Here is a 20,319-nt window from a genome sequence, read left to right as displayed (position 1 = left end):
CCATCGCTTTCGCTCGGTCAGATACCATAGGAGGGACACTCGGAAGGTCACGAGTTTCGTATAATTCGTTTGTAATGAGACCGAGTGTGGTATTTTATTTGTTACCCACGTCTTACATGCATTAAATTGACAAAATAGCGTGTTTTTGTTATGTTTTTCGTTTCAAACCGAAACCGGTTTCATAAAGAGGTTGCGGAAGAGTTTTGTACTGTAGTACAATATTTGCATGACGTCACGCTGTAATGACGTCACTGCCTTGGTAACCGACGTCACGATGCATGTCAGTTGTCATCGCCTCGTACAGCCTCCTACAGTAAACTACTCCGTAGCACCTCGTTTCTTGGTTTCCAGCTGCTTTATTCGGCTAACATCACTGGTGGAAACATTGCGTTTATGTGTTTCGACGGATGTAATGTCTCAGTTCGACTCACAATTAAACAGCGACAAGGCAACGTTCGCAATGTTTACATTCCCACAATGCATTTAAGTTGTAGAATGAATGAATTCACGTGTTTGTTATGACTGAAAAAATAGTTACGTCAGAATGTGACCAAACTGAGAGATCATCGGTTATCCAATCAAATCGTTAGAATCTGAGGTCAAGTCGTTACGACACAGGTCAACGCGATACGACACTCGTGTGACGTACGAGATGAGTCTGCAACTACCCATACGTTGACCACGTGGGTAATAAAGTTATTTATTACCAACGAGCGCGAAAATATCGGGTTCAAATATTTCATACGATGCCCAAGAGCAAAATATCACTTTCTTCTGTGACGTTACGTTCTACATACTGCGACGGCGGGTAGCCAGCCTATGTTTGAAAGTAGATTTGGGATTATTTTCCTCAGTTTGACAACTTCGGTAATAAACAGAATATTATATTCGTGCCAATATCATACTATGTACTATATCGACACCATGCCTAAATATCGGTATATCCCTCGCACTCGCTCGGAAATTACCAACATTTAGGCACTCGTATGACATGGGCACTAATATAATATCTTTTGTATATGATCAGACAAATGCCCTTGTATCCAGATATTATCTGTAAAACACAAAAGCACAAGTATTATATCACATACCATCGTTACATTTTTATCTCATGTTTGTAGATTGGTTGTAAGCATATTGGCAACCTGTTGGCATGCGGATCGATGATCACACTCTTGTCACTGGTTTGCGTGCTTCAGTCTCGATTGTTACTGGAAACTGCAGTATAGATGGAATGTTGCGCTTTCTTGATACCTACATTCACCAGAAACTTATCGCCAATCCTTACTGGCTCCTATAGACCGCCTCCGTGGTGTAGTGGTTAGAGGGTCCGCCCGGAGAGCGGAAGGTCACGGGTTCGATCCCCGACCGCGTTATACTAAAAGACGTCAAAATATGGTACTTGTTGGTCCCTAGGCGCTAGGCATTAATGGGTACAACAAGGACTGGTCAGCTCGGAGCCAGTATAATGTGTCTGAGTGGGGTATTCATGCTTCACTGCGGCATGGTATCTCAGTGGGCTAGCACTATAAAACCAGCTTAAGTCTGGGCTAGTACAAGCAGCCGCACATACACATACACACGCATGCACGTCGTCATATGAGCGAAATATTCTCAAGCACGACGTAAGACCCAATTTCACCTCACCTACTGGCTCCTATAATGATTCCATGTTTGTCGGCACCATACCCGTGAGCATGAGGTTCACGAAAGTGAGGGCGGTTCGGTAGCCTAGTGGTTAAAGCGTTTGCTCGTCGCGCCGAAGACCCGGGTTCGATTCCCCACATGGGTACAACGTGTGAAGCCCATTTCAGGTTTCCCCCGCCGTGATATTGCTGGAATATTGCTAAAAGCGGCATAAATCCAATTCACTCACTTCACCAAAATGGTACCCGCCTGACACCTGTGCACAGAGCTTCAGACTTTTCTTCCACATCAAACTGACACATCGTCATATCACTGGAATACGTTCCAAGGTGTTAAACCAAACTCCCTCTGTCGTAAGTTTAGATACGTTTAACAATACTTACATGTCAACATGGATCTTCATTTAACACGACTACGTCTGCAGGCGTCTGTGATTGTAGTTGCAGCTGTCGTGATGTAAATGAGCTCCGCATGCGATAGAGCCCGGGTCGAGGTTCGGGTTTGGAGGAAATCAGCATTGTGACAATGTGAAACTCGGTAAATGTAGTCTCGAAGGACATAATTATCATCACATTATCCGCTATGTATGTTGGTTAGTTGCTGTTTAACGCCGCACTCAGCCGTTCAAACAAATACACACACACACAAACACACACACAGAGACACACGCGCGCGCACGCACGCATGCACACACACGCATGCACACACACACACGCACGCACACACAGCTGGGATATTGCTGAGTGCGGCGCTAAACAACAAACAAATATTCAAACAATAACATAAGGGCAATAACATACAAATAAACGAAAATATCCGACAAATAAGATGTAACACCGTATAGTTCAGATGCACATAGAGTGAATAAGTGTTGATTTTATTATTCAGCCTCTGGGTGATGTGGTGGTTTGTGGATCAGTTGAAGTTAAGCAACGCTGGACGCGGAGAGGTCTTGGATGAGTGAGGGGGTTTGACAGCTTGACTCCTGAGAGTGTCTTGGACTTCAGTCATGTCCCACAACGAAGCACATGTGATACACGTGGTCTCACCTCAGGCAAGTGTATTTGTTCAGAATTACCTCTGTTCACCCAGCAGAAAATGGGAACCCGATGGGATAATCTTCTAGGAAGCTTGGGTTATCAGGATATGAAGGCTGGAAAGCCGGGTTATAAATATTCTACATATGTGTGGCAGGTTTTCTTCCATATGTACACACGTTCTTGCCACAGAAGGTAATCCCAGTGTCTGGTTTTGATTAGTGACAAGGTTTCTTAGAAACTTTAGTGACTCTATCTCGACAAAGTTACAAATTTGCTTAAAGAAGGCTTTGAGGATGTGAATACTAATATCTGCTCAGCTTGTCCACCACTGCTTGTACTAGCGTTTCTTGTGATTTGATAAGGCTGGTTTAACTGTAGATTCAGATAAATGCAATACCGCCTGATGTGTTTCCTTCATTCAATAATGAGTGAGTGAGTTTAGTTTTACGCCGCACTCAGCAATATTCCAACTATACTCCTCACAAAAAGTTGTGACAACACAAATTTGTAGTCTCATTACATTTTCATTTATTGAGTGTTTGTTGAGTAATCTGTATCAGGTCTGTGTCAGATAAGGGGAGGAAACTGATAACGGTAACCGTGTTGTTCAGGACGTTCCTCGTTGGAGACCCGTGGCGAAACCGGATAAAAACAGTCGTGTTTCCTTGTCGTTATCTTCTGGTAGTACTACAAAGGTGACTTCCTGGAGAACTTGTAACAGAAAGGGTCGTCTTTCGATTTGTAATTACAACATTTCGCAAGTTTGTTTGTTGTTTAACGTAGCAGTTAGAACTTACTAAAATATGCATCAGCAAATTCATGCGAGTGTCCGCCCCTGACCGAAATGCATCATTATAATATCGAGGCAAAGCCAGCATGGGACAGAAATGGATTGACATGTTGAATATACCGTGCAGACGGGGTAACAAGATAAGGTTCAAGCAACACATACCCGCGCACGCATGCACGTCGCTATGTAACTGAAATCATCGTGAACGCCACGTTAAGCACAACTTCACCCTTCCTCACTGATTTATAATAATAATAATAATAAATGCATATTTATAATGCGCCCCTTCCACACCCTAAGGCATGCTCAAAGCGCTACAGAATATTTACACTGGAGTATTTACAGATGAAGTTATACATAATATACTGAGAAAAGGTGGGTTTTAAGTCTGGACTTAAAAATGTCAATTGTGGCAGAGCTTTTAAGGGCACATGGGAGAGAGTTCCAAAGCACAGGCGCGGAGTAAGAGAATGAGCGGTGTCCGAAGGATTTCAGTTTGTAGGATGGGATGACCAGTCGGTTTTGTGTGTTTGAGCGCAAGTTGCGTGCAGGGACATACGGATGTAGGAGTTCAGACAAGTAGGAGGGAGCCAAACCATGGAGGCACTTGTATGTCAGACAGAGGATCTTAAAGTCAATTCTGGCCCTAACTGGTAGCCAATGCAGTTCTTTCAACACTGGTGTTATTTGGGAACGTTTAGAAGTCTTGCTGATGATGCGGGCGGAAGTATTTTGGATCTTCTGAAACTTATCAAGGAGTTTAGAACTGAGGCCTGAAAGGATGCTGTTACAGTAATCAAGCCTAGATGTAACAAGAGCTCGAACAAGGGCTTGAGTTGCAGCAGTTGTCAGGTATTGCCGAATGTTGCCAATGGATCTTAGGTGAAAGTAGCAGGTCCTGCTCAGACGGTTAACATGAGCATCCAGAGTCAAGGAAGAGTCGATGTGGACACCCAAGTCCTTAACCACATCAGAGAATCTGACGTCAGAGTCTGCGACTGTAAGGGTGTCGGTTTTGACCTTGCTGAGTTGTTGCTTTGTACCAATGAGAACTGCTTCTGTTTTTGTGTCATTAAGTTAAAGCATGTTTCCCGTCATCCAGCACTTGATGTCCTGCGTACATTCAGCGATGCACTGAAGGGACGTAGATAGATCTGACAGATGAAATGCTTTCAGGAGCTGGGTGTCATCAGCGTAGGCATGATGAGAAACTGTGTGGTCTGTAGTAATCCTTCCGACATATCCGGTATACAACACAAACAGGACTGGACCAAGGACTGATCCCTGTGGCACCCCACATGTGAGTACAGTGCCTTTTGATCTCTCAGTGCCAACAACAACAGATTGCTGTCGGTCAGACAGATAAGACGTCACCCATTGAAGGGCATGACCTTCAAGTCCGTACTGTTGTGTGAGCCTGGACAAGAGCCTATGGTGATCGATTGTGTCGAAGGCTGCAGAGAGGTCCAACAACACTAGAGCAGCAATCCTACCCTCAATCCTACCCAGCACAACGAAGCCCATTCGTCACTTGCAGTAACGCAGCCTCCGTACTATAGTATTGCCGATACGCTGACTGGAATTCATCAAGCAGAAGATGTTTAGAGAGATGGTCTTTGAGTCTGACATGCACGGCCTTCTCAATTATCTTGGAAATGAAGGATAAATTTGAGACAGGTCGATAGTTCTGAAGATTCTGAGAGTCAAGATCAGGTTTCTTTAGCAGAGGTTTGACTACAGCATGTTTGAATCTGGATGGAAATACACTACTCCCCAAACTTGAGTTGACAATTTTGGTAATGCTTGGCAGCAACAAGTCAAGATATTGAAACAGAAGTTTAGTTGGTATGGGGTCGGAGTCGCAAGTGGTAGGCTTTGAAGAGCGGATAATTGATTCAATGTCCTTGGGGGTGAAGGGTGCAAACTGTGTTAGTGGATCGCCTGTGAAAAGAGGTTCACTGAAACACCTATCAACTTCCTTGGCTGAAAGTCCTTGTCGAATGGTATCAATCTTTGAAATGAAAAATGAGTTGAACGAGTCTGCGAGTTCCATGTGACTTTGTCCGGGAGGTACTCTATCACCATCACCTCCTTTACCAAGCAGTTTATTCATAAACCTGTAAAGGGAAGCAGGTTTCCCCATACTATTCTGTATACTGTGAAGACAATATTTCCTTTTAGCAGAGATGATTAAAGAGGTGGTAGCATTTCGGCACTGTTGATATATCTGCCTGTGAATTTCCAGGCGTGTCTTACGCCACTGACCTGCTCTGCGCCGTTGTGTCTTAGAACGACGAATGGACTCGTCATACCATGGAGCATGAGGACGAAGTATCACATTCTTCTCAACTGCCGGAGCATGTTTGTCTAGAAGAGATGTGAGGGTGTCATGGAAAGGGACAACATGGTCCTCAACATCAGGGGGAGGATCAGTGAGGAGGTTTGAATTAACCAAGTCAAGTCTGAAACTATCTGGCTGAATCTTCTTGATGTTTCGACACATCAAGATTGAATGCTTGTTGTTTGGCTTAATTAAGTCAATAGCAAACAAGACATTGAAGTGGTCAGACATTTGGCGATCGATGACTTCGACATCTTTGATAATATTGCAGCTGCTGTGTGTGATAATCCAGTCAAGAATGTTGCCAGATTTGTGTGTGGCGACAGACACATGCTGGGTAAGGGAATAAGTATTCAGTAGCTGAATGTATTTCTTGACCTCGGACTTCTCACGAGTGTTGAAGTGCACATTAAAGTCGCCAAGAATTACTGTATAGTTTTGGAGTGTGTTGCGAAGAGGGTAGATAACTCTGGAAGAAAGTCATTGTTTTTCAGTTTCAAAGGTTAAAGTATGTTACGTGTCGGTCAACCGGAAACTTGTAGCAAAAGGATTCGCAGTGAAGCCAACACACAACAAAGAAATCTGATATACTTAACAATAGTATTATTGTATTTTGAGATCAACTAAATTTACAAATCATTATAAAGGAATACTAACGGCAGAAAAAATAGACAGAAAGTACAAAACAAATAGCAGTATGAATACATTGTCAACACAATTGAAAGGTAGTGATTATAGCAATGAGAAAGTGATGATACTATTCAACAAACTGCAGGTGCAACAACGGTCAAGCTTTTCGAGGTTGGCGTACGATCTTCACTTGTAATGTGAGAAAAAGTAGGCAAAAGTTTCCATCTGTAAGTGCATCCAAGTCTTGGCTCGTGTTGTTCATTTGATCAGAGTGTTTTATGTATCTTCAACGGTAGACCAACTATTCAATTAACACTTTCTAGAACATTTGAATCAGTTTTATCTAATGAAATACAAGTGACACATATTTGTTAAATAAGTATATTTATATAATAGCCATGAGGTAATGAATGACTATAAAACATGATGAGCCCGTGAAGATCCGGGGTAGAATTGGTCTTCAGCAACCCACGCTTGCCACAAAAGGCGACTATGCTTGTCGTAAGAGGCGACTAACGGGATCGGGTGGTCAGGCTCACTGACTTGGTTGACACATGTCATCAGTTCCCATTTGCGCAGATCGATGCTCATGCTGTTGATCACTGGATTGTCTGGTCCAGACTCGATTATTTACAGACCGCCGCCATATAGCTGGAATATTGCTGAGTGCGGCGTAAAACTAAACTCACTTACTCACTCACTAAAACATGATGACATAGACTTTACGGCTAAACGGTGAGAGAATCCTGGTCCATCGGTGAAACAAACACATGCAAAGGCGTGTCAAATGTTCATTTGAAAAATCATGGGAACAGATAGTGTAAGTCAAAATAGGGCATTGCAACCAACCCATGCGTCATTTTTCAAACGCCTCAACATGTCCATTGTAAAACCAGTTGATTTGTTGACAAAGGTCTTAAAGACTGCCTCCGTTGTGTAGTGGTTAGAGCGTCCGCCCGGAGAGCGAAAGGTCGCGGGTTCGATCCCCGACCGCGTCATACCAAAAGACGTTAAAATATGGTACTTGTTGGTCCCTGCCTGGCGCTCGGCATTAATGGGCCAAACAAGGACTGGTCGGCTCGGAGTCAGTATAATGTGTCTGAGTGGGGTATTCATGCTTCACTGTGGCATGGTATCTCAGTGGGCTAGCACTATAAAACCAGCTTCAGACTGGGCTAGTACAGGCAGCCGCACATACACATACACACGCATGCACGTCGTCATATGAGCGAAATATTCTCAAGCACGACGTTAGACCCAATTTCACCTCACCTCACCTCACAAAGGTCTTAAATCAACATTTTCAAATCCTGATGTACTGGCTGACCTCCTGCCACAGCCTTTCTTCATCCCACAGCAATTTCTCAGGTAAATCTTGAATCTTGATGGGAGCCTTCTTACCTGTGGATGTAAGACTTTATAAAGTGGTTGTTCAAATCAAGGGTTCAACTACAAGAAATATACTACCAATGCGTAAGGGACGACGGATCTGTGGTGAACACAACTTTAATCTTTGAGGACCATGATGAAAAAAAGAGATGGTGTTCTGGAACGTTCTGGTTGTATATAAGCATAATACTTGCAGCCATGTGTCTGTTAGCAATGGGTATAGTATCAATGATAACCCAAAAAAACTCTACTCGTGAATAATTCTTCGGATGATTTTCCCAATGATGCATACTTCGGATACAGTGATAGCGATTACCAATATATTTGTAATCGGAATCGTAATCAGAATAGGCCTACGCTATTCCTCAAGGACAGAGACACCATCCTGCAGGTCATGACAAATTGCTGATGACATCATCGACTGTATAGGCTCCAGCTGGAAAATCCTGCAAGCTCTCAGCCAATCCTTTCTTGTGGATGAGAGGTGCCGCTTCATTGTCAATCGTGTTGTGTATTCGTCTTCGAGAATGCTAGCAGAGTGTATTGGTTTGATGTTGTTTGAGGACGTGAGACGAGGAGACATCCCTCGTACCTTACTGAACGTTGTGTAAGAGACATACATCTTCAGTGTGGATATTTACAGGGAGGAAGGATGTAGGAGGCCAGACAGTACATCAGGATTTGAAATGTTTCATTTAAGGCCTTTGTGGACATAATGTATGATTGACTTGATGAGGCATTGCCAAATTTGACGGGTTGGTGATATAAAGAATGTCTGATGCAATGCCCAAGTTTGTATTGTACCAATGTTCCCATGACTTTTCAAATGTAAATCTGACGTGCCTTTGTTTCCCCGATGGGCCATGATACTTTCATCATTTCACGAAAACTCCTCATAATCTGATGGTGAGTTATTACCTCACTAATATGATATAGTCATTGTTTTTAAGAAATATGTGTCACTTGTATTTCATTGGATAAAATGTATTCAAACGTTGTAGAAACACTTTAATCAAATGAGCAACACAAACCACGAACTGGAAGCACTTAGAGATGGAAACTTTTGACCAGAATATCCATCAATCAATCTTTATTCAGCACTTAAAACGGCCACAGGCCTGTAGTACATATAATGCATACATGAGTACATAGAAGTCATTTATAAACTCTTTTCTGTAACAATCATTTTACTTAACCTCATAGCGAAATAGATGTACATTGCAAGTTCTGTTAAAGTGAGTAGTGTCTGTTTATAATGAAATTAATTTTCTTACAGTTTGATGCTTATAATATAATAGTGTGGCTTTAGGTAGTTCGTTCGTAGAGTCGTATAAACAGCACAGACTAGAAGGAAATGTAGTTCATCTTCAACACTATTCATATTACATAATTGACATATTCTGTTTTCTCTTTGTATACCTGCATACCTGCCAATTTCAATAAATAATTCACGGAAACAGCAACGAAAACGAGAGAGAGAGATATATGCAAAATAGTCTTCAAAACGTCTGTCCGAATTCTATTGATTATAGTATAAACATTTTGTGGATAGAAGCAATGATTCCGTCAAAGCTTGTAAATACATATCTTTTATTCTTTGTGAAAATGATATGATAAAATTTGCATGGGACTAAAAATTGTGATCACACCACACATAACCATAGCCAGTTTTGTACAACTCCCTAATATCAGTCACCAATTTTCCCATTTTCGTCATACAATGTCATCATATCATAACATCTTTTCGGAAACCCATGGCATGGCATATGCAGTAATCTTACCCAATACTTTATGGCTTTAACGGAAGAATATATAAGCGAGGGAAATATACCTAATTCTCCTTAAACCATCAGATTACATGTGTTCGGTTTTACACCAAGAAACCTTTTTGCACGCATATAAATGAACTCTTCAATATTGTCATATTGCTGTAATCCCCATATTTCAGAGCCATATAGAAGTATTGGACTTATCTTCATATCGAATATTTTAAAGGACATTTCACCTAGAGATCTCATATTTTTAAATTTCAAGGCTTGTACTGACGCTTGTCTTGTGTTTTTGAACCAGGAAAGACTATTAGAGAAATATACGCCAATGAACTTATGAACACTGATAGTTTGGAGTAGTTATCCTTTATGATATAATTTTTCTAATTTAGAAAGTTTTCCACCTTTCTTAAAGACGATAATTTTGGTTTTGTCTCTGTTTACACACAATTTATATTGGTCAGAAAATTTGTCTAATTCATATATGTGTTTCTGTAAACCGCTAACAGTACTAGAGAATAATACAAAATCATCGGCAAAGAGTAGCAGAAATATACTGAGTCAAAAAAGAAACTTCACATTCTTTCTTCAGGGCACTATAAAAGAACAAGAGATGGTAAGATGGTTTAATTGTTATTATTTCATTGCTGAGATCTGTGTGATGTACTCGATACACAGACAGTGCCATAATCAGTTCCATTAGGCTACACCGCCGTTCCAAAACTTGGGTATACAGAATGTCAAGTCACAAGAATAAAAATGCGAAATTTCTCAGTTCAATATCGTGTATGGCCGCCCCGCGCATTCACCACTGCCAAACACTGTCTCCTCATCGACTGCCTGATGCTTGTGAACACGTGGTTGGGGATTCTGCGCCATTGCTCTTGCAAGGCAGCGCCAAGTTCCTGCAAATTCTGAGGTTGGTTCCTAAGACCACGAAGCCTTCTCCCAAGAGCATCCCAAACGTACTCTATTGGATTAAGGTCAGGGGACCTCGATGGCCAGTCCATGACGTTGATTCCAGCGTTTTGAAGGAAATTTTGTGTCAACATCGCGGTATGCGGCCGAGCATTATCATGCTGGAACTGTAGACCTGGGCCATGAGCCGCCGTGAAAGGAACGAGTTCAGGGGTGAGCACTTGGTCGCGGTAAGCAGCAGCTGTGAGGTTTCCACCGATGACCAGAAGTCGGGAACGGTTGTTCCCACAGAAAGCACCCCACACCATGCAACTTCCGCCCCGAATCTGTCGACTTCCTGTACACAACATTGGGCATACCGTTCACGACCTCGTCTCCAGACTCTATGCCTGCCATCAGCGAATCTGAGGGTCAACCTGGATTCATCGCTAAAGGCGACTGGATTCTAGTCTCTCTGGGTCCATCGGAGGTGACATTGGGCCCACAGCAGACGTTGATGTTGATGAAACGGCGTCAATATTGGCCCACGATATGGAAATCGAGATTGGAGATTGGCAGCCCGCAACCGGTTTTGAATGGTCTGTGAGGACAGTCGACCTCTAAACATCTCAGCCCTGGTTCGTGTAGCCGGCAGAAATCTGTCACGTAGATGACGTAGGACGATTTGACGGTCTTCTGCTCGTGACGTCACACGTGGATGACCCGACCTTGGGCGATCTGAAGTGGTGCCAGTTTGTTGTAGACGACCTCGCAAGTCATACACAGTGCGACGGCTGCATCCCATTGCTCTTGTGACGTCAATAACTGATCTTCTCGCTTGCAACATGCCAACGGCACGTTCACGTTGCACATTTGACAATCGTGGCATTTCAAGTACCGTTAGAACTGTGGTTTAAAAGTGTTTTTACAATTCTTGAGGCCAATGCAAACACGTGCATATGAAGACTGCACGTGCAAAACCTGATTTGGCACTAACGTCATTTGCACGACGAATGGATGCGTTTGAGTGGGTTTTGCTAACGTTTTTCTAGAGTCGAAAGATAGGGATCCCATCTCTGATACATAGATGTATCATCAGAGAAGAAATATTCATTATTTTTCAAATTACATTTTGTGAAGTTTCTTTTTTGACACAGTATATTTATGTATTCTGTCTTTCTATATTACATGAAAGTATTTTGAAACTCATATGGGCCTCCATGGACCTCCATTGCACGGCGATTTCGGGGTCCAAAATAAGTGGGTGTCTTGCCAATTCCGGCAATGTCATGTTTTCTGTCTTTTGGTATTGCTGTGTTACCATACACATGAACTTCGTTGCATCTATCAACTTGATTAATCTATCTTCCTGCGTTGAAAATCATCTGACACACGGTATTTCGATTCTGACAGTCCTAAGCGCGGTTATATGTTGGCACCTTTGTCAGCGATACATTTCACACCAATGAGGAATACGCTTTCATTTTATCAACATGATGCGCTCAGTCCGCGAGATTTAACTGACGTTTTCGATGAAATCTTGAACCTCATACACGGACGTTTCACATACCACATCACTAAATATGAGGATATTTCTTCTATACTTGCTTTCAATGTTTTCTACGTTATCCGACACGTTTGAATGATCTCGATTTTCCCTTTGACCCCAGACAGCATATAAAAATAAAGCATACAGCTTTATGGATGACGCCTTCTTGTTGATTGCATAGATTCCTTATCAAGCTAAGAGTGATCAACCTTATGACCAATCTACACCGAAACGCCGTTATATGCAATAAACAAGAAGTTCTTATCCTCATCGTTGCATGCTTCATTACTGAATGAAGGAAACACATACATTTCATTTTCGTTAATCGTGTGTACACATGTTTCACCTTTCTATTGCATCATTCCATTATTTGCAATTTCAATAAATGAACATGTAATGATACTACAAAGTTATATTGTCACAACTATTTGTGAGGAGTATAGTTGGAATATTGCTGGGTGCGGCGTAAAACTAAACTCACTCACTCTTTATTGAATGAAGGAAACACATACATTTATCTGAATCTGCAGCTCTGTTTATTATCCAGGGCCCCGTTCCTCAAAGCGATCGTAGCGCTACGACAGTCGTAACTCCCATACTTTAACATAGACTTACGACTGTCGTAGCGCTACGATCGCTTTGAGGAACGGGGCCCTGCCTTATCAAATCACAAGAACCGCTAGTACAAACAGTGGTGAACAAGCTGAGCAGATATTCGTATTCACATCCTCAAAGCCTTCTCAAAAGCAAATCTGTATCTTTGTCGAGATAGAGTTACTAAAGTTTCAAACTAACCTCACTAATCTAACCTATACACTGGGATTACCTCCTGTGGGTAGAACGTGTGTACATATGGACGACAATTTGCCACTCATCACCCAGAAACTGATTAATAAAATCAACACTTATTCACTCAGGTAAGAAACCTTGTTGTTTTGTACAATGTGCATTTTAACTATATGCTGTTTCATCTTATTTGTCTGATATTATTGTTTATCTGCATTCTATTGCCCTTCCTGTGTGAATGTTTGTTTGTGATTAACGCCGCATCATCATCATTATTATCATCATCATCATCATCTCACTTACTCTGCGTGTGTGTGCATACATAACGGCTGAGTGCGACGTTAAAAAATAAACAACAACCAACCAACCAGCCAATATACACAACGGATCATGTGATGTTAATTATGTCCTTCTACACTACATTTACAGAGTTGCACGTTGTCACAATGATAATTTCCTTCTAACCCGGATCTCAGTTGGGACCTTACCCGAACCTCGACCCGGGGTTCTATCGGATGCGGAGCTCATTTACAGCACGACAGCTGCAACTACAATCACAGACGCCTACAGACGTAGACGTGTTAAAGGAAGATCCATGTTGACATGTAAGTATTGTTAAACGTATATAACTTACGACAGAGGGAGTTTGGTTTAACACCGCTTGGAACGTATTCCAGTGATATGACGATGTGTCAGTTTGATGTGGGAGAAAAGTCTGAAGCTCTGTGCACAGGTGTCAGGCGTGTACCACTTTGGTGAAGTGAGTGAGTTGAGTTTTATGTCCCTTTTAGCAATATTCCAGTAATAGCACGGCGGTGGACACCAGAAATGGGCTTCAAACATTGTACCCATGTGGGAATCAAACCCGAGTCTTGGCCGTGACGAGCGAACGCTTTAACCGCTTGGCTACCGAACCGCCCTCACTTTCGTGAAACTCACGGGCACGGGTGTTGTTCTGACAAACCTAGATTCATTATAGGAGCCAGTATTGATTGGGGATATGTTTCTGGTGTCGAGTCTGGAGCACGCAAGCTGGTGACAAAAGTGAGATTATCGTGTGCCAACACGTTGCGAAAATACTCACAACCAATTCCGACGGCTTGCCATCCAGTCCGTATTTTGCGAAGAACACGAGATACCAATATAACGATGGTATGTGATAAAAAACTAGAGTATTTGTGTTTTATAGATAATGTCAGGATGCAAGGGCAGTATACATTTGTGTGGCCATATACAACTGTCTAATTGTCGAATATAGCATTGCTACGAAATAGCACAATGGACATTTCCTGGTTAGGTTGAATGGTATACTGTGAAAAAAGAACCTTTATGTCCCAAACATGCCCTAATAGAAGAAACAGTGTTTCTACTTGATAAATCCGTTTTATGGACGTAATGACTGACATTAATATAGGATTAAGCATTTAGGTGGGCGTGGCCCACCCTCCATAGTCAACAATAGCACGATGGCGTCACTGTTTGATTTCACAGGGACTAGTCATCTGTGTTGGAGCTTGTTCAGATCCGCGTATGCCCCCTGTCGCATTCAACGTTGTCTCATTGTTGCCTAGCACCCATGAACACAGCATTAGACAACTTTGTTGTACTAACGTTTGCGATGGGATTGAGGTCAGGTGCAGTCGATGGCCACCCCATGACTTCAATGACATCACTTTACAGGTATTTTAGTCATCTGTACTAACCCGGATCTTCACGAGTCCTTTGGGCAAGAGATAAACCAGACGTCGTTTAGAATGTCGGGTTACAATACATTCCTATGACTCGTTGGGCTAAGTGATTGATTGGTCAAGTGGTGACCCTCAAGGCTTGTTGACGTGATTGTGTGTCATAAACCTCCCACGTCCTGCTTATGATAGCTCTCGGCGTTGCGAGACGTGCCAATTTACACTTGTCAAAAAGGAACACAAAAGATCAAGACAACCAGTTGTGAGGCTTCCATTTGTCGTGAATGGTCGCGATGGCCGAGTGGGTTAGATCACTGACTATTATGGTTTTGCCAACATTGCCAACGTTGGGCCAACGTCCAAATGCTATCTGGGATGGCGGCGGTTTGTCAATAAATCGAGTCTGGACCAGACAATCCAGGGATCAACAGCATGAGCATCGATCTGCGCAATTGGGAACCGATGACATGTGTCAACCAAGTCAGCGAGCCTGACCACCTGATCCCGTTAGTCGCCTCTTACGACAAGCATGGGTTACTGAAGGTTCATTCTAACCCGGACCTTCACGGGATGTTACATTTGATCACTTTGTAGGCCGTGAAACCCCAAAGCGCACACCGTGTGTAGTATACTGACATTATTGTTTGTTCTATTTCAGGTAACATAACCATGACAAACAACATTGTACTTCTTCTTGTCTGTCTCTCTGGAGAAGTTATCTGGGCATGTACGTTCCATCACGATGCGACATATGGAGGAGTGTTCGCAAACTGTTCCAGCAACAACCTATCCTCTGTACCAAATGATCTTCCCCTGAACACAACATCGCTCAGTTTGCATAGCAATCACATTGCCGTGTTGCACATTCCACTCAACAGTTCCTGGAATACGCTCAAATACCTGGACCTCTCCAGCAATAAATTAGCCAAACTGGAAAAGCGGACGTTTGAAAGCATTTACAACTTAGAAGAACTGTTCTTGCAAAACAACAATCTTATTCTCAATTCTGACACATACCCAGACGATGTCTTCCTACCACTACAGAAACTTCAGAAGCTTCACCTGCACAACAATGACCGACGGTTTAAAGGTATATATCCAGAAACCGCTCTCGGTAAACTAAGAAGTGTTGTGGAATTGAAAATTGATTCATCTGGAATCACCATCTTTGGATCTGGATTTGCAAACATGAGTAGTCTCAAAAGACTTCTTTTGGGGTTTAATGGTTGCAAGATTGAAGAAGTGTCAAACATAACGTTACGATCTTTTCAACACAGCCCAGTTGAAGACCTAGATCTTTGTAGCTGCCCATTGGAGGCTGTAGATAAAATGTCATTTGTTTATTTGAAAAGGCTCAAGAATTTGAACCTTTCTAAGGGTACATTCGTTGCTCCAGTGGATGCTGTTAGGTCTATGTATGGTTTAAATGGGCTAAACATGACAAGTGTTTCATTTGATGAAATGTACAATTTCCTTAATTTTCGGTATGGTCCTGTTGAACCGCGAATTCTTACACACGAAGTGCTGGATAATATTCAAGGCGTTTGTGTGAGGACGTTTTCAATGAAAAAAAATAAAATAGTATGGCTTGATTCTTCGATTTTAAACTCCAATTCGCGTTTCACCCAGTGCATTACACACTTGGACCTTTCTGATAATGATTTCCTGGGAGACAAGCAGCTTTTATTCAAACTTGTCTTTGCGCCTCAGTTGGTGTTTCTGAATTTTTCAAATCACTTAAGGAGAAACGAGTTCTTTCCAACAACAATTCCTGAACATAACTCCCTGTTATCAGTACCAACATTCCGTCTCACACTTCCCAGCAAACTGGAGTACCTTTATATGCATGGTTCGTTGAGCGATGTAGGTTACATAAACGGCAATATTGAATTTACAAATGCAGTATCGCTCAAGAGTCTCAACTTTGAATTTAACGGTTTGTATGCCTTTAAATACAATATTTATGGATTAGAGAACCTCACTGATTTCGATGTCTCTGGAAACTACTTCACCAACGTGAATCCTGGACTATTGAAATATTTTCCAAGTTTGACAACTCTTAAGATGTCTCAAATGGGCTTTAAAAACGACTTTCTACTTAAAGAGGGACGTGAGATGTTTTTGCCATTAGGTGCACTGAAAAATATTGTTCTTAGTCGCAATGATTTAGCAGTCATGGATTCACAGATATTTGCTGGGAATCAACTGGCAGTCATTGATTTGTCCTTTAACCGCTTTGAGAGTATCCCCTTTGACATTACAACAACTCCGTCTCTCCTACGTCTTGACCTCAGTTACAACTCGCTGCCTGTACTATCAGCGTCACAGAGGAGTCTACTTGATGCCTTGGCAACAACAAATAACCTTACTTTGAACCTTAACAACAACCTTCTGTCCTGCGGATGTGAGAACTTAGACTTTGTGAAGTGGCTGTTCCAAACAGATGTGAAAGTTGAAAGCATAGATACATATACCTGTGTATCTGATGATGGCGTTATTACATCTCCATCTTTTATTTATCATCATTATGATGAAACCTGGAGAAGGTGTTCGGGACCAATTTGGTTATCTCTATCTGTTTCTGCTTTTGCACTGATCATTTTATTCATGATTTTAATATACCTGATAAACCAGAAAAAGACTTTAGTTTTAAACATCATTCACCGGTTGTTTGGGTTGGTAAATGTCTCCAAATCACCGAAACGTACTGACTTTCCTAATGACGCCTACATCGGCTACAGCGACGTCGATTACCAGTACATCTGTCACACTGTGAGAGAACACCTGGAAGATAGACATGGAGTCAAACTCTTCCTGAAGGACAGAGATACCATCCCTGGTGGACAAATAGCCGACGACATCATCAGCGGAATAGATTCAAGTTGGAAGACGGTCCTCGTTCTCACCCAGTCTTTTATTGAGGACCAGTGGTGCCGCTTCATTGTTAATCGTATTGTGTATTCCTCCACTAGAATGCCAGTTGGTAGTATCCTGCTTGTGTTGTTTGAGGACGTGAGACGAGGGGACATCTCCCCGGCCCTGCTCAATGTTGTGGTAGAGAGACACATCTTCAGTGTGGGGAAGTACAGGGACGACCAGGGCAGCTTTTGGAGAGACGTTAGTCAGCGTATCATGAATGAAACGGAATTTTAGAGAAAACGATTACTCGTTGACCTGTGGAGAAGGAATTGTGGCATAAATAATTGGAAACTGACATTGACTCTTTTTCGGAGATCGTTAGATATTTTTGAAAATGTGACATCTGTGTCGTGTGCTCTCTTGCAACACAACCTAGTCCGAGTATCCTTTCACGTGCAGTCCACGCCACGCATTGTAAATACTGATGATAGAGTGCTTGCTCAGCGTGTTAATTGCTTGCTTGTTTGTAGTAATAATGTGTGTATTCATACTAATTCAAAGTGATGTTGTGTCGAACTTCGATATGTCGACAGTAAAAAGTAAAAATGTGGTCCCTGCCTATTCATTTTGCGGTTGTGTCAAACCTCAGATAACTCGAAGTACTTACGTGGGTCCCTTCTACTTCGACAAAACGATGTTTGTACTGGAAATGGAATCGCTATGCTATCTGAAAGTTAGAAAGAGTGAAAAAACAATATGCACAGTCATAAGAAATGGAGGTGTGCCTTTAATCATTTCTGGTCGTGCCTTATATGGGTATACCTGGTGATGTACTTAATGTGTAAACTGGTCTAGAATTGATCCCTCTTTTCACCATGTTTTCACTGTAACGATTGGTGTCTCAAATAAGTGATAGCCATCATATTTGTATTATTCAACGTCTTTCCAAAATTGTAAAAATATACATTTATGAATAAAATTCTTTATTACTTGATTCACCTCATTTCAGTATAGTTTTATTCATATAAAATAGTTTTTCACTTTTAAAAATATATGCTAGCTAGTTTTAACTCTTTTGTGATACTCAAGGCGAGGCCTGACGACCAGGTTCAAACAGTTATAGGCGAGGCCTGACGACCTGATTCAAACAGTTATAGGCGAGGCCTGACGACCAGGTTCAAACAGTTATAGGTGAGGCCTGACGACCTGGTTCAAACAGTTATAGGCGAGGCCTGACGACCATGTTCAAACAGTTATAGGCGAGGCCTGACGACCTGGTTCGAACAGTTATAGGCGAGGCCTGACGACCAGGTTCGAACAGTTATAGGCGAGGCCTGACGACCAGGTTCAAACAGTTATAGGCGAGGCCTGACGACCAGGTTCAAACAGTTATAGGCGAGGCCTGACGACCAGGTTCAAACAGTTATAGGCGAGGCCTGACGGCCAGGTTCAAACAGTTATGGGCGGGCCTGACGACCTGGTTCAAACAGTTATGGGCGGGCCTGACGACCTGGTTCAAACAGTTATGGGCGGGCCTGACGACCAGGTTCAAACAGTTATAGGCGGGCCTGACGACCTGGTTCGAACAGTTATAGGCGAGGCGTGACGACCAGGTTCAAACAGTTATGGGCGGGCCTGACGACCTGGTTCAAACAGTTATAGGCCAGGCCTGACGACCAGGTTCAAACAGTAATAGGCGAGGCCTCACGACCAGGTTCAAACAGTTATAGGCGAGGCCTGACGACCAGGTTCAAACAGTTATAGGCGAGGCCTGACGACCAGGTTCAAACAGTTATAGGCGAGGCCTGACGCCCAGGTTCAAACAGTTATGGGCGAGGCCTGACGACCTGGTTCAAACAGTTATAGGCGAGGCCTGACGACCAGGTTCAAACAGTTATAGGCGGGCCTAACGACCAGATTCAAACAGTTATAGGCGAGGCCTGACGACCAGGTTCAAACAGTTATAGGCGAGGCCTGACGACCAGGTTCAAACAGTTATAGGCGAGGCCTGACGACCAGGTTCAAACAGTTATAGGCGAGGCCTCACGACCAGGTTCAAACAGCTATAGGCGAGGCCTGACGACCAGGTTCAAACAGTTATAGGCGAGGCCTGACGACCAGGTTCAAACAGTTATAGGCGAGGCCTGACGACCAGGTTCAAACAGCTATAGGCGAGGCCTGACGACCAGGTTCAAACAGGTATATTCGAGGCCTGACGACCAGGTTCAAACAGTTATAGGCGAGGCCTGACGACCAGGTTCAAACAGTTATAGGTGAGGCCTGACGACTAGGTTCAAACAGTTATAGGCGAGGCCTGACGACCAGGTTCAAACAGTTATAGGCGAGGCCTGACGACCTGGTTCGAACAGTTATAGGCGAGGCCTGACGACCAGGTTCGAACAGTTATAGGCGAGGCCTGGCGACCAGGTTCAAACAGTTATAGGCGAGGCCTGACGACCTGGTTCAAACAGTTATAGGCGAGGCCTGACGACCTGGTTCAAACAGTTATAGGCGAGGCCTGACGACCAGGTTCAAACAGTTATGGGCGGGGCCTAACGACCAGGTTCAAACAGTTATAGGTGAGGCCTGACAACCAGGTTCAAACAGTTATAGGCGAGGCCTGACGACCAGGTTCAAACAGCTATAGGCGAGGCCTGACGACCAGGTTCAAACAGTTATAGGCGAGGCCTGACGACCAGGTTCAAACAGTTATAGGCGGGCCTGACGACCTGGTTCGAACAGTTATAGGCGAGGCGTGACGACCAGGTTCAAACAGTTATGGGCGGGCCTGACGACCTGGTTCAAACAGTTATAGGCCAGGCCTGACGACCAGGTTCAAACAGTAATAGGCGAGGCCTGACGACCAGGTTCAAACAGTTATAGGCGAGGCCTGACGACCAGGTTCAAACAGTTATAGGCGAGGCCTGACGACCTGGT

The 20,319-nt window shown here is 43.0% G+C and overlaps 2 protein-coding genes across 2 annotated transcripts; one reads left to right on the top strand and one right to left on the bottom strand.

Moving 5' to 3' along the window:
• Positions 1–4,978: 4,978 nt before the first annotated feature.
• LOC124289095 lies at positions 4,979–6,049 on the bottom strand. Its single transcript, XM_046725702.1, has one exon. The coding sequence runs from the start codon at positions 6,047–6,049 to the stop codon at positions 4,979–4,981; it is 1,071 nt and encodes a 356-aa protein (XP_046581658.1).
• A 7,282-nt stretch (positions 6,050–13,331) lies between these two features.
• Positions 13,332–18,373, top strand: LOC124289018 (toll-like receptor 4). Its single transcript, XM_046725619.1, has 2 exons — positions 13,332–13,443; positions 15,182–18,373. Exons 1-2 carry the CDS (start codon positions 13,434–13,436, stop codon positions 17,674–17,676), a joined length of 2,505 nt encoding a protein of 834 aa, XP_046581575.1. The 5' UTR covers positions 13,332–13,433; the 3' UTR covers positions 17,677–18,373.
• Positions 18,374–20,319: the final 1,946 nt, after the last annotated feature.

Source organism: Haliotis rubra, unplaced genomic scaffold (assembly GCF_003918875.1).
Source record: "Haliotis rubra isolate DU_JTF1 unplaced genomic scaffold, ASM391887v1 Scf1115, whole genome shotgun sequence".
In the NCBI taxonomy this organism is placed as follows: domain Eukaryota; kingdom Metazoa; phylum Mollusca; class Gastropoda; order Lepetellida; family Haliotidae; genus Haliotis; species Haliotis rubra.
Note: the sequence above shows the minus strand (reverse complement) of the source record. Positions and strands in the feature narration are given on the sequence as shown.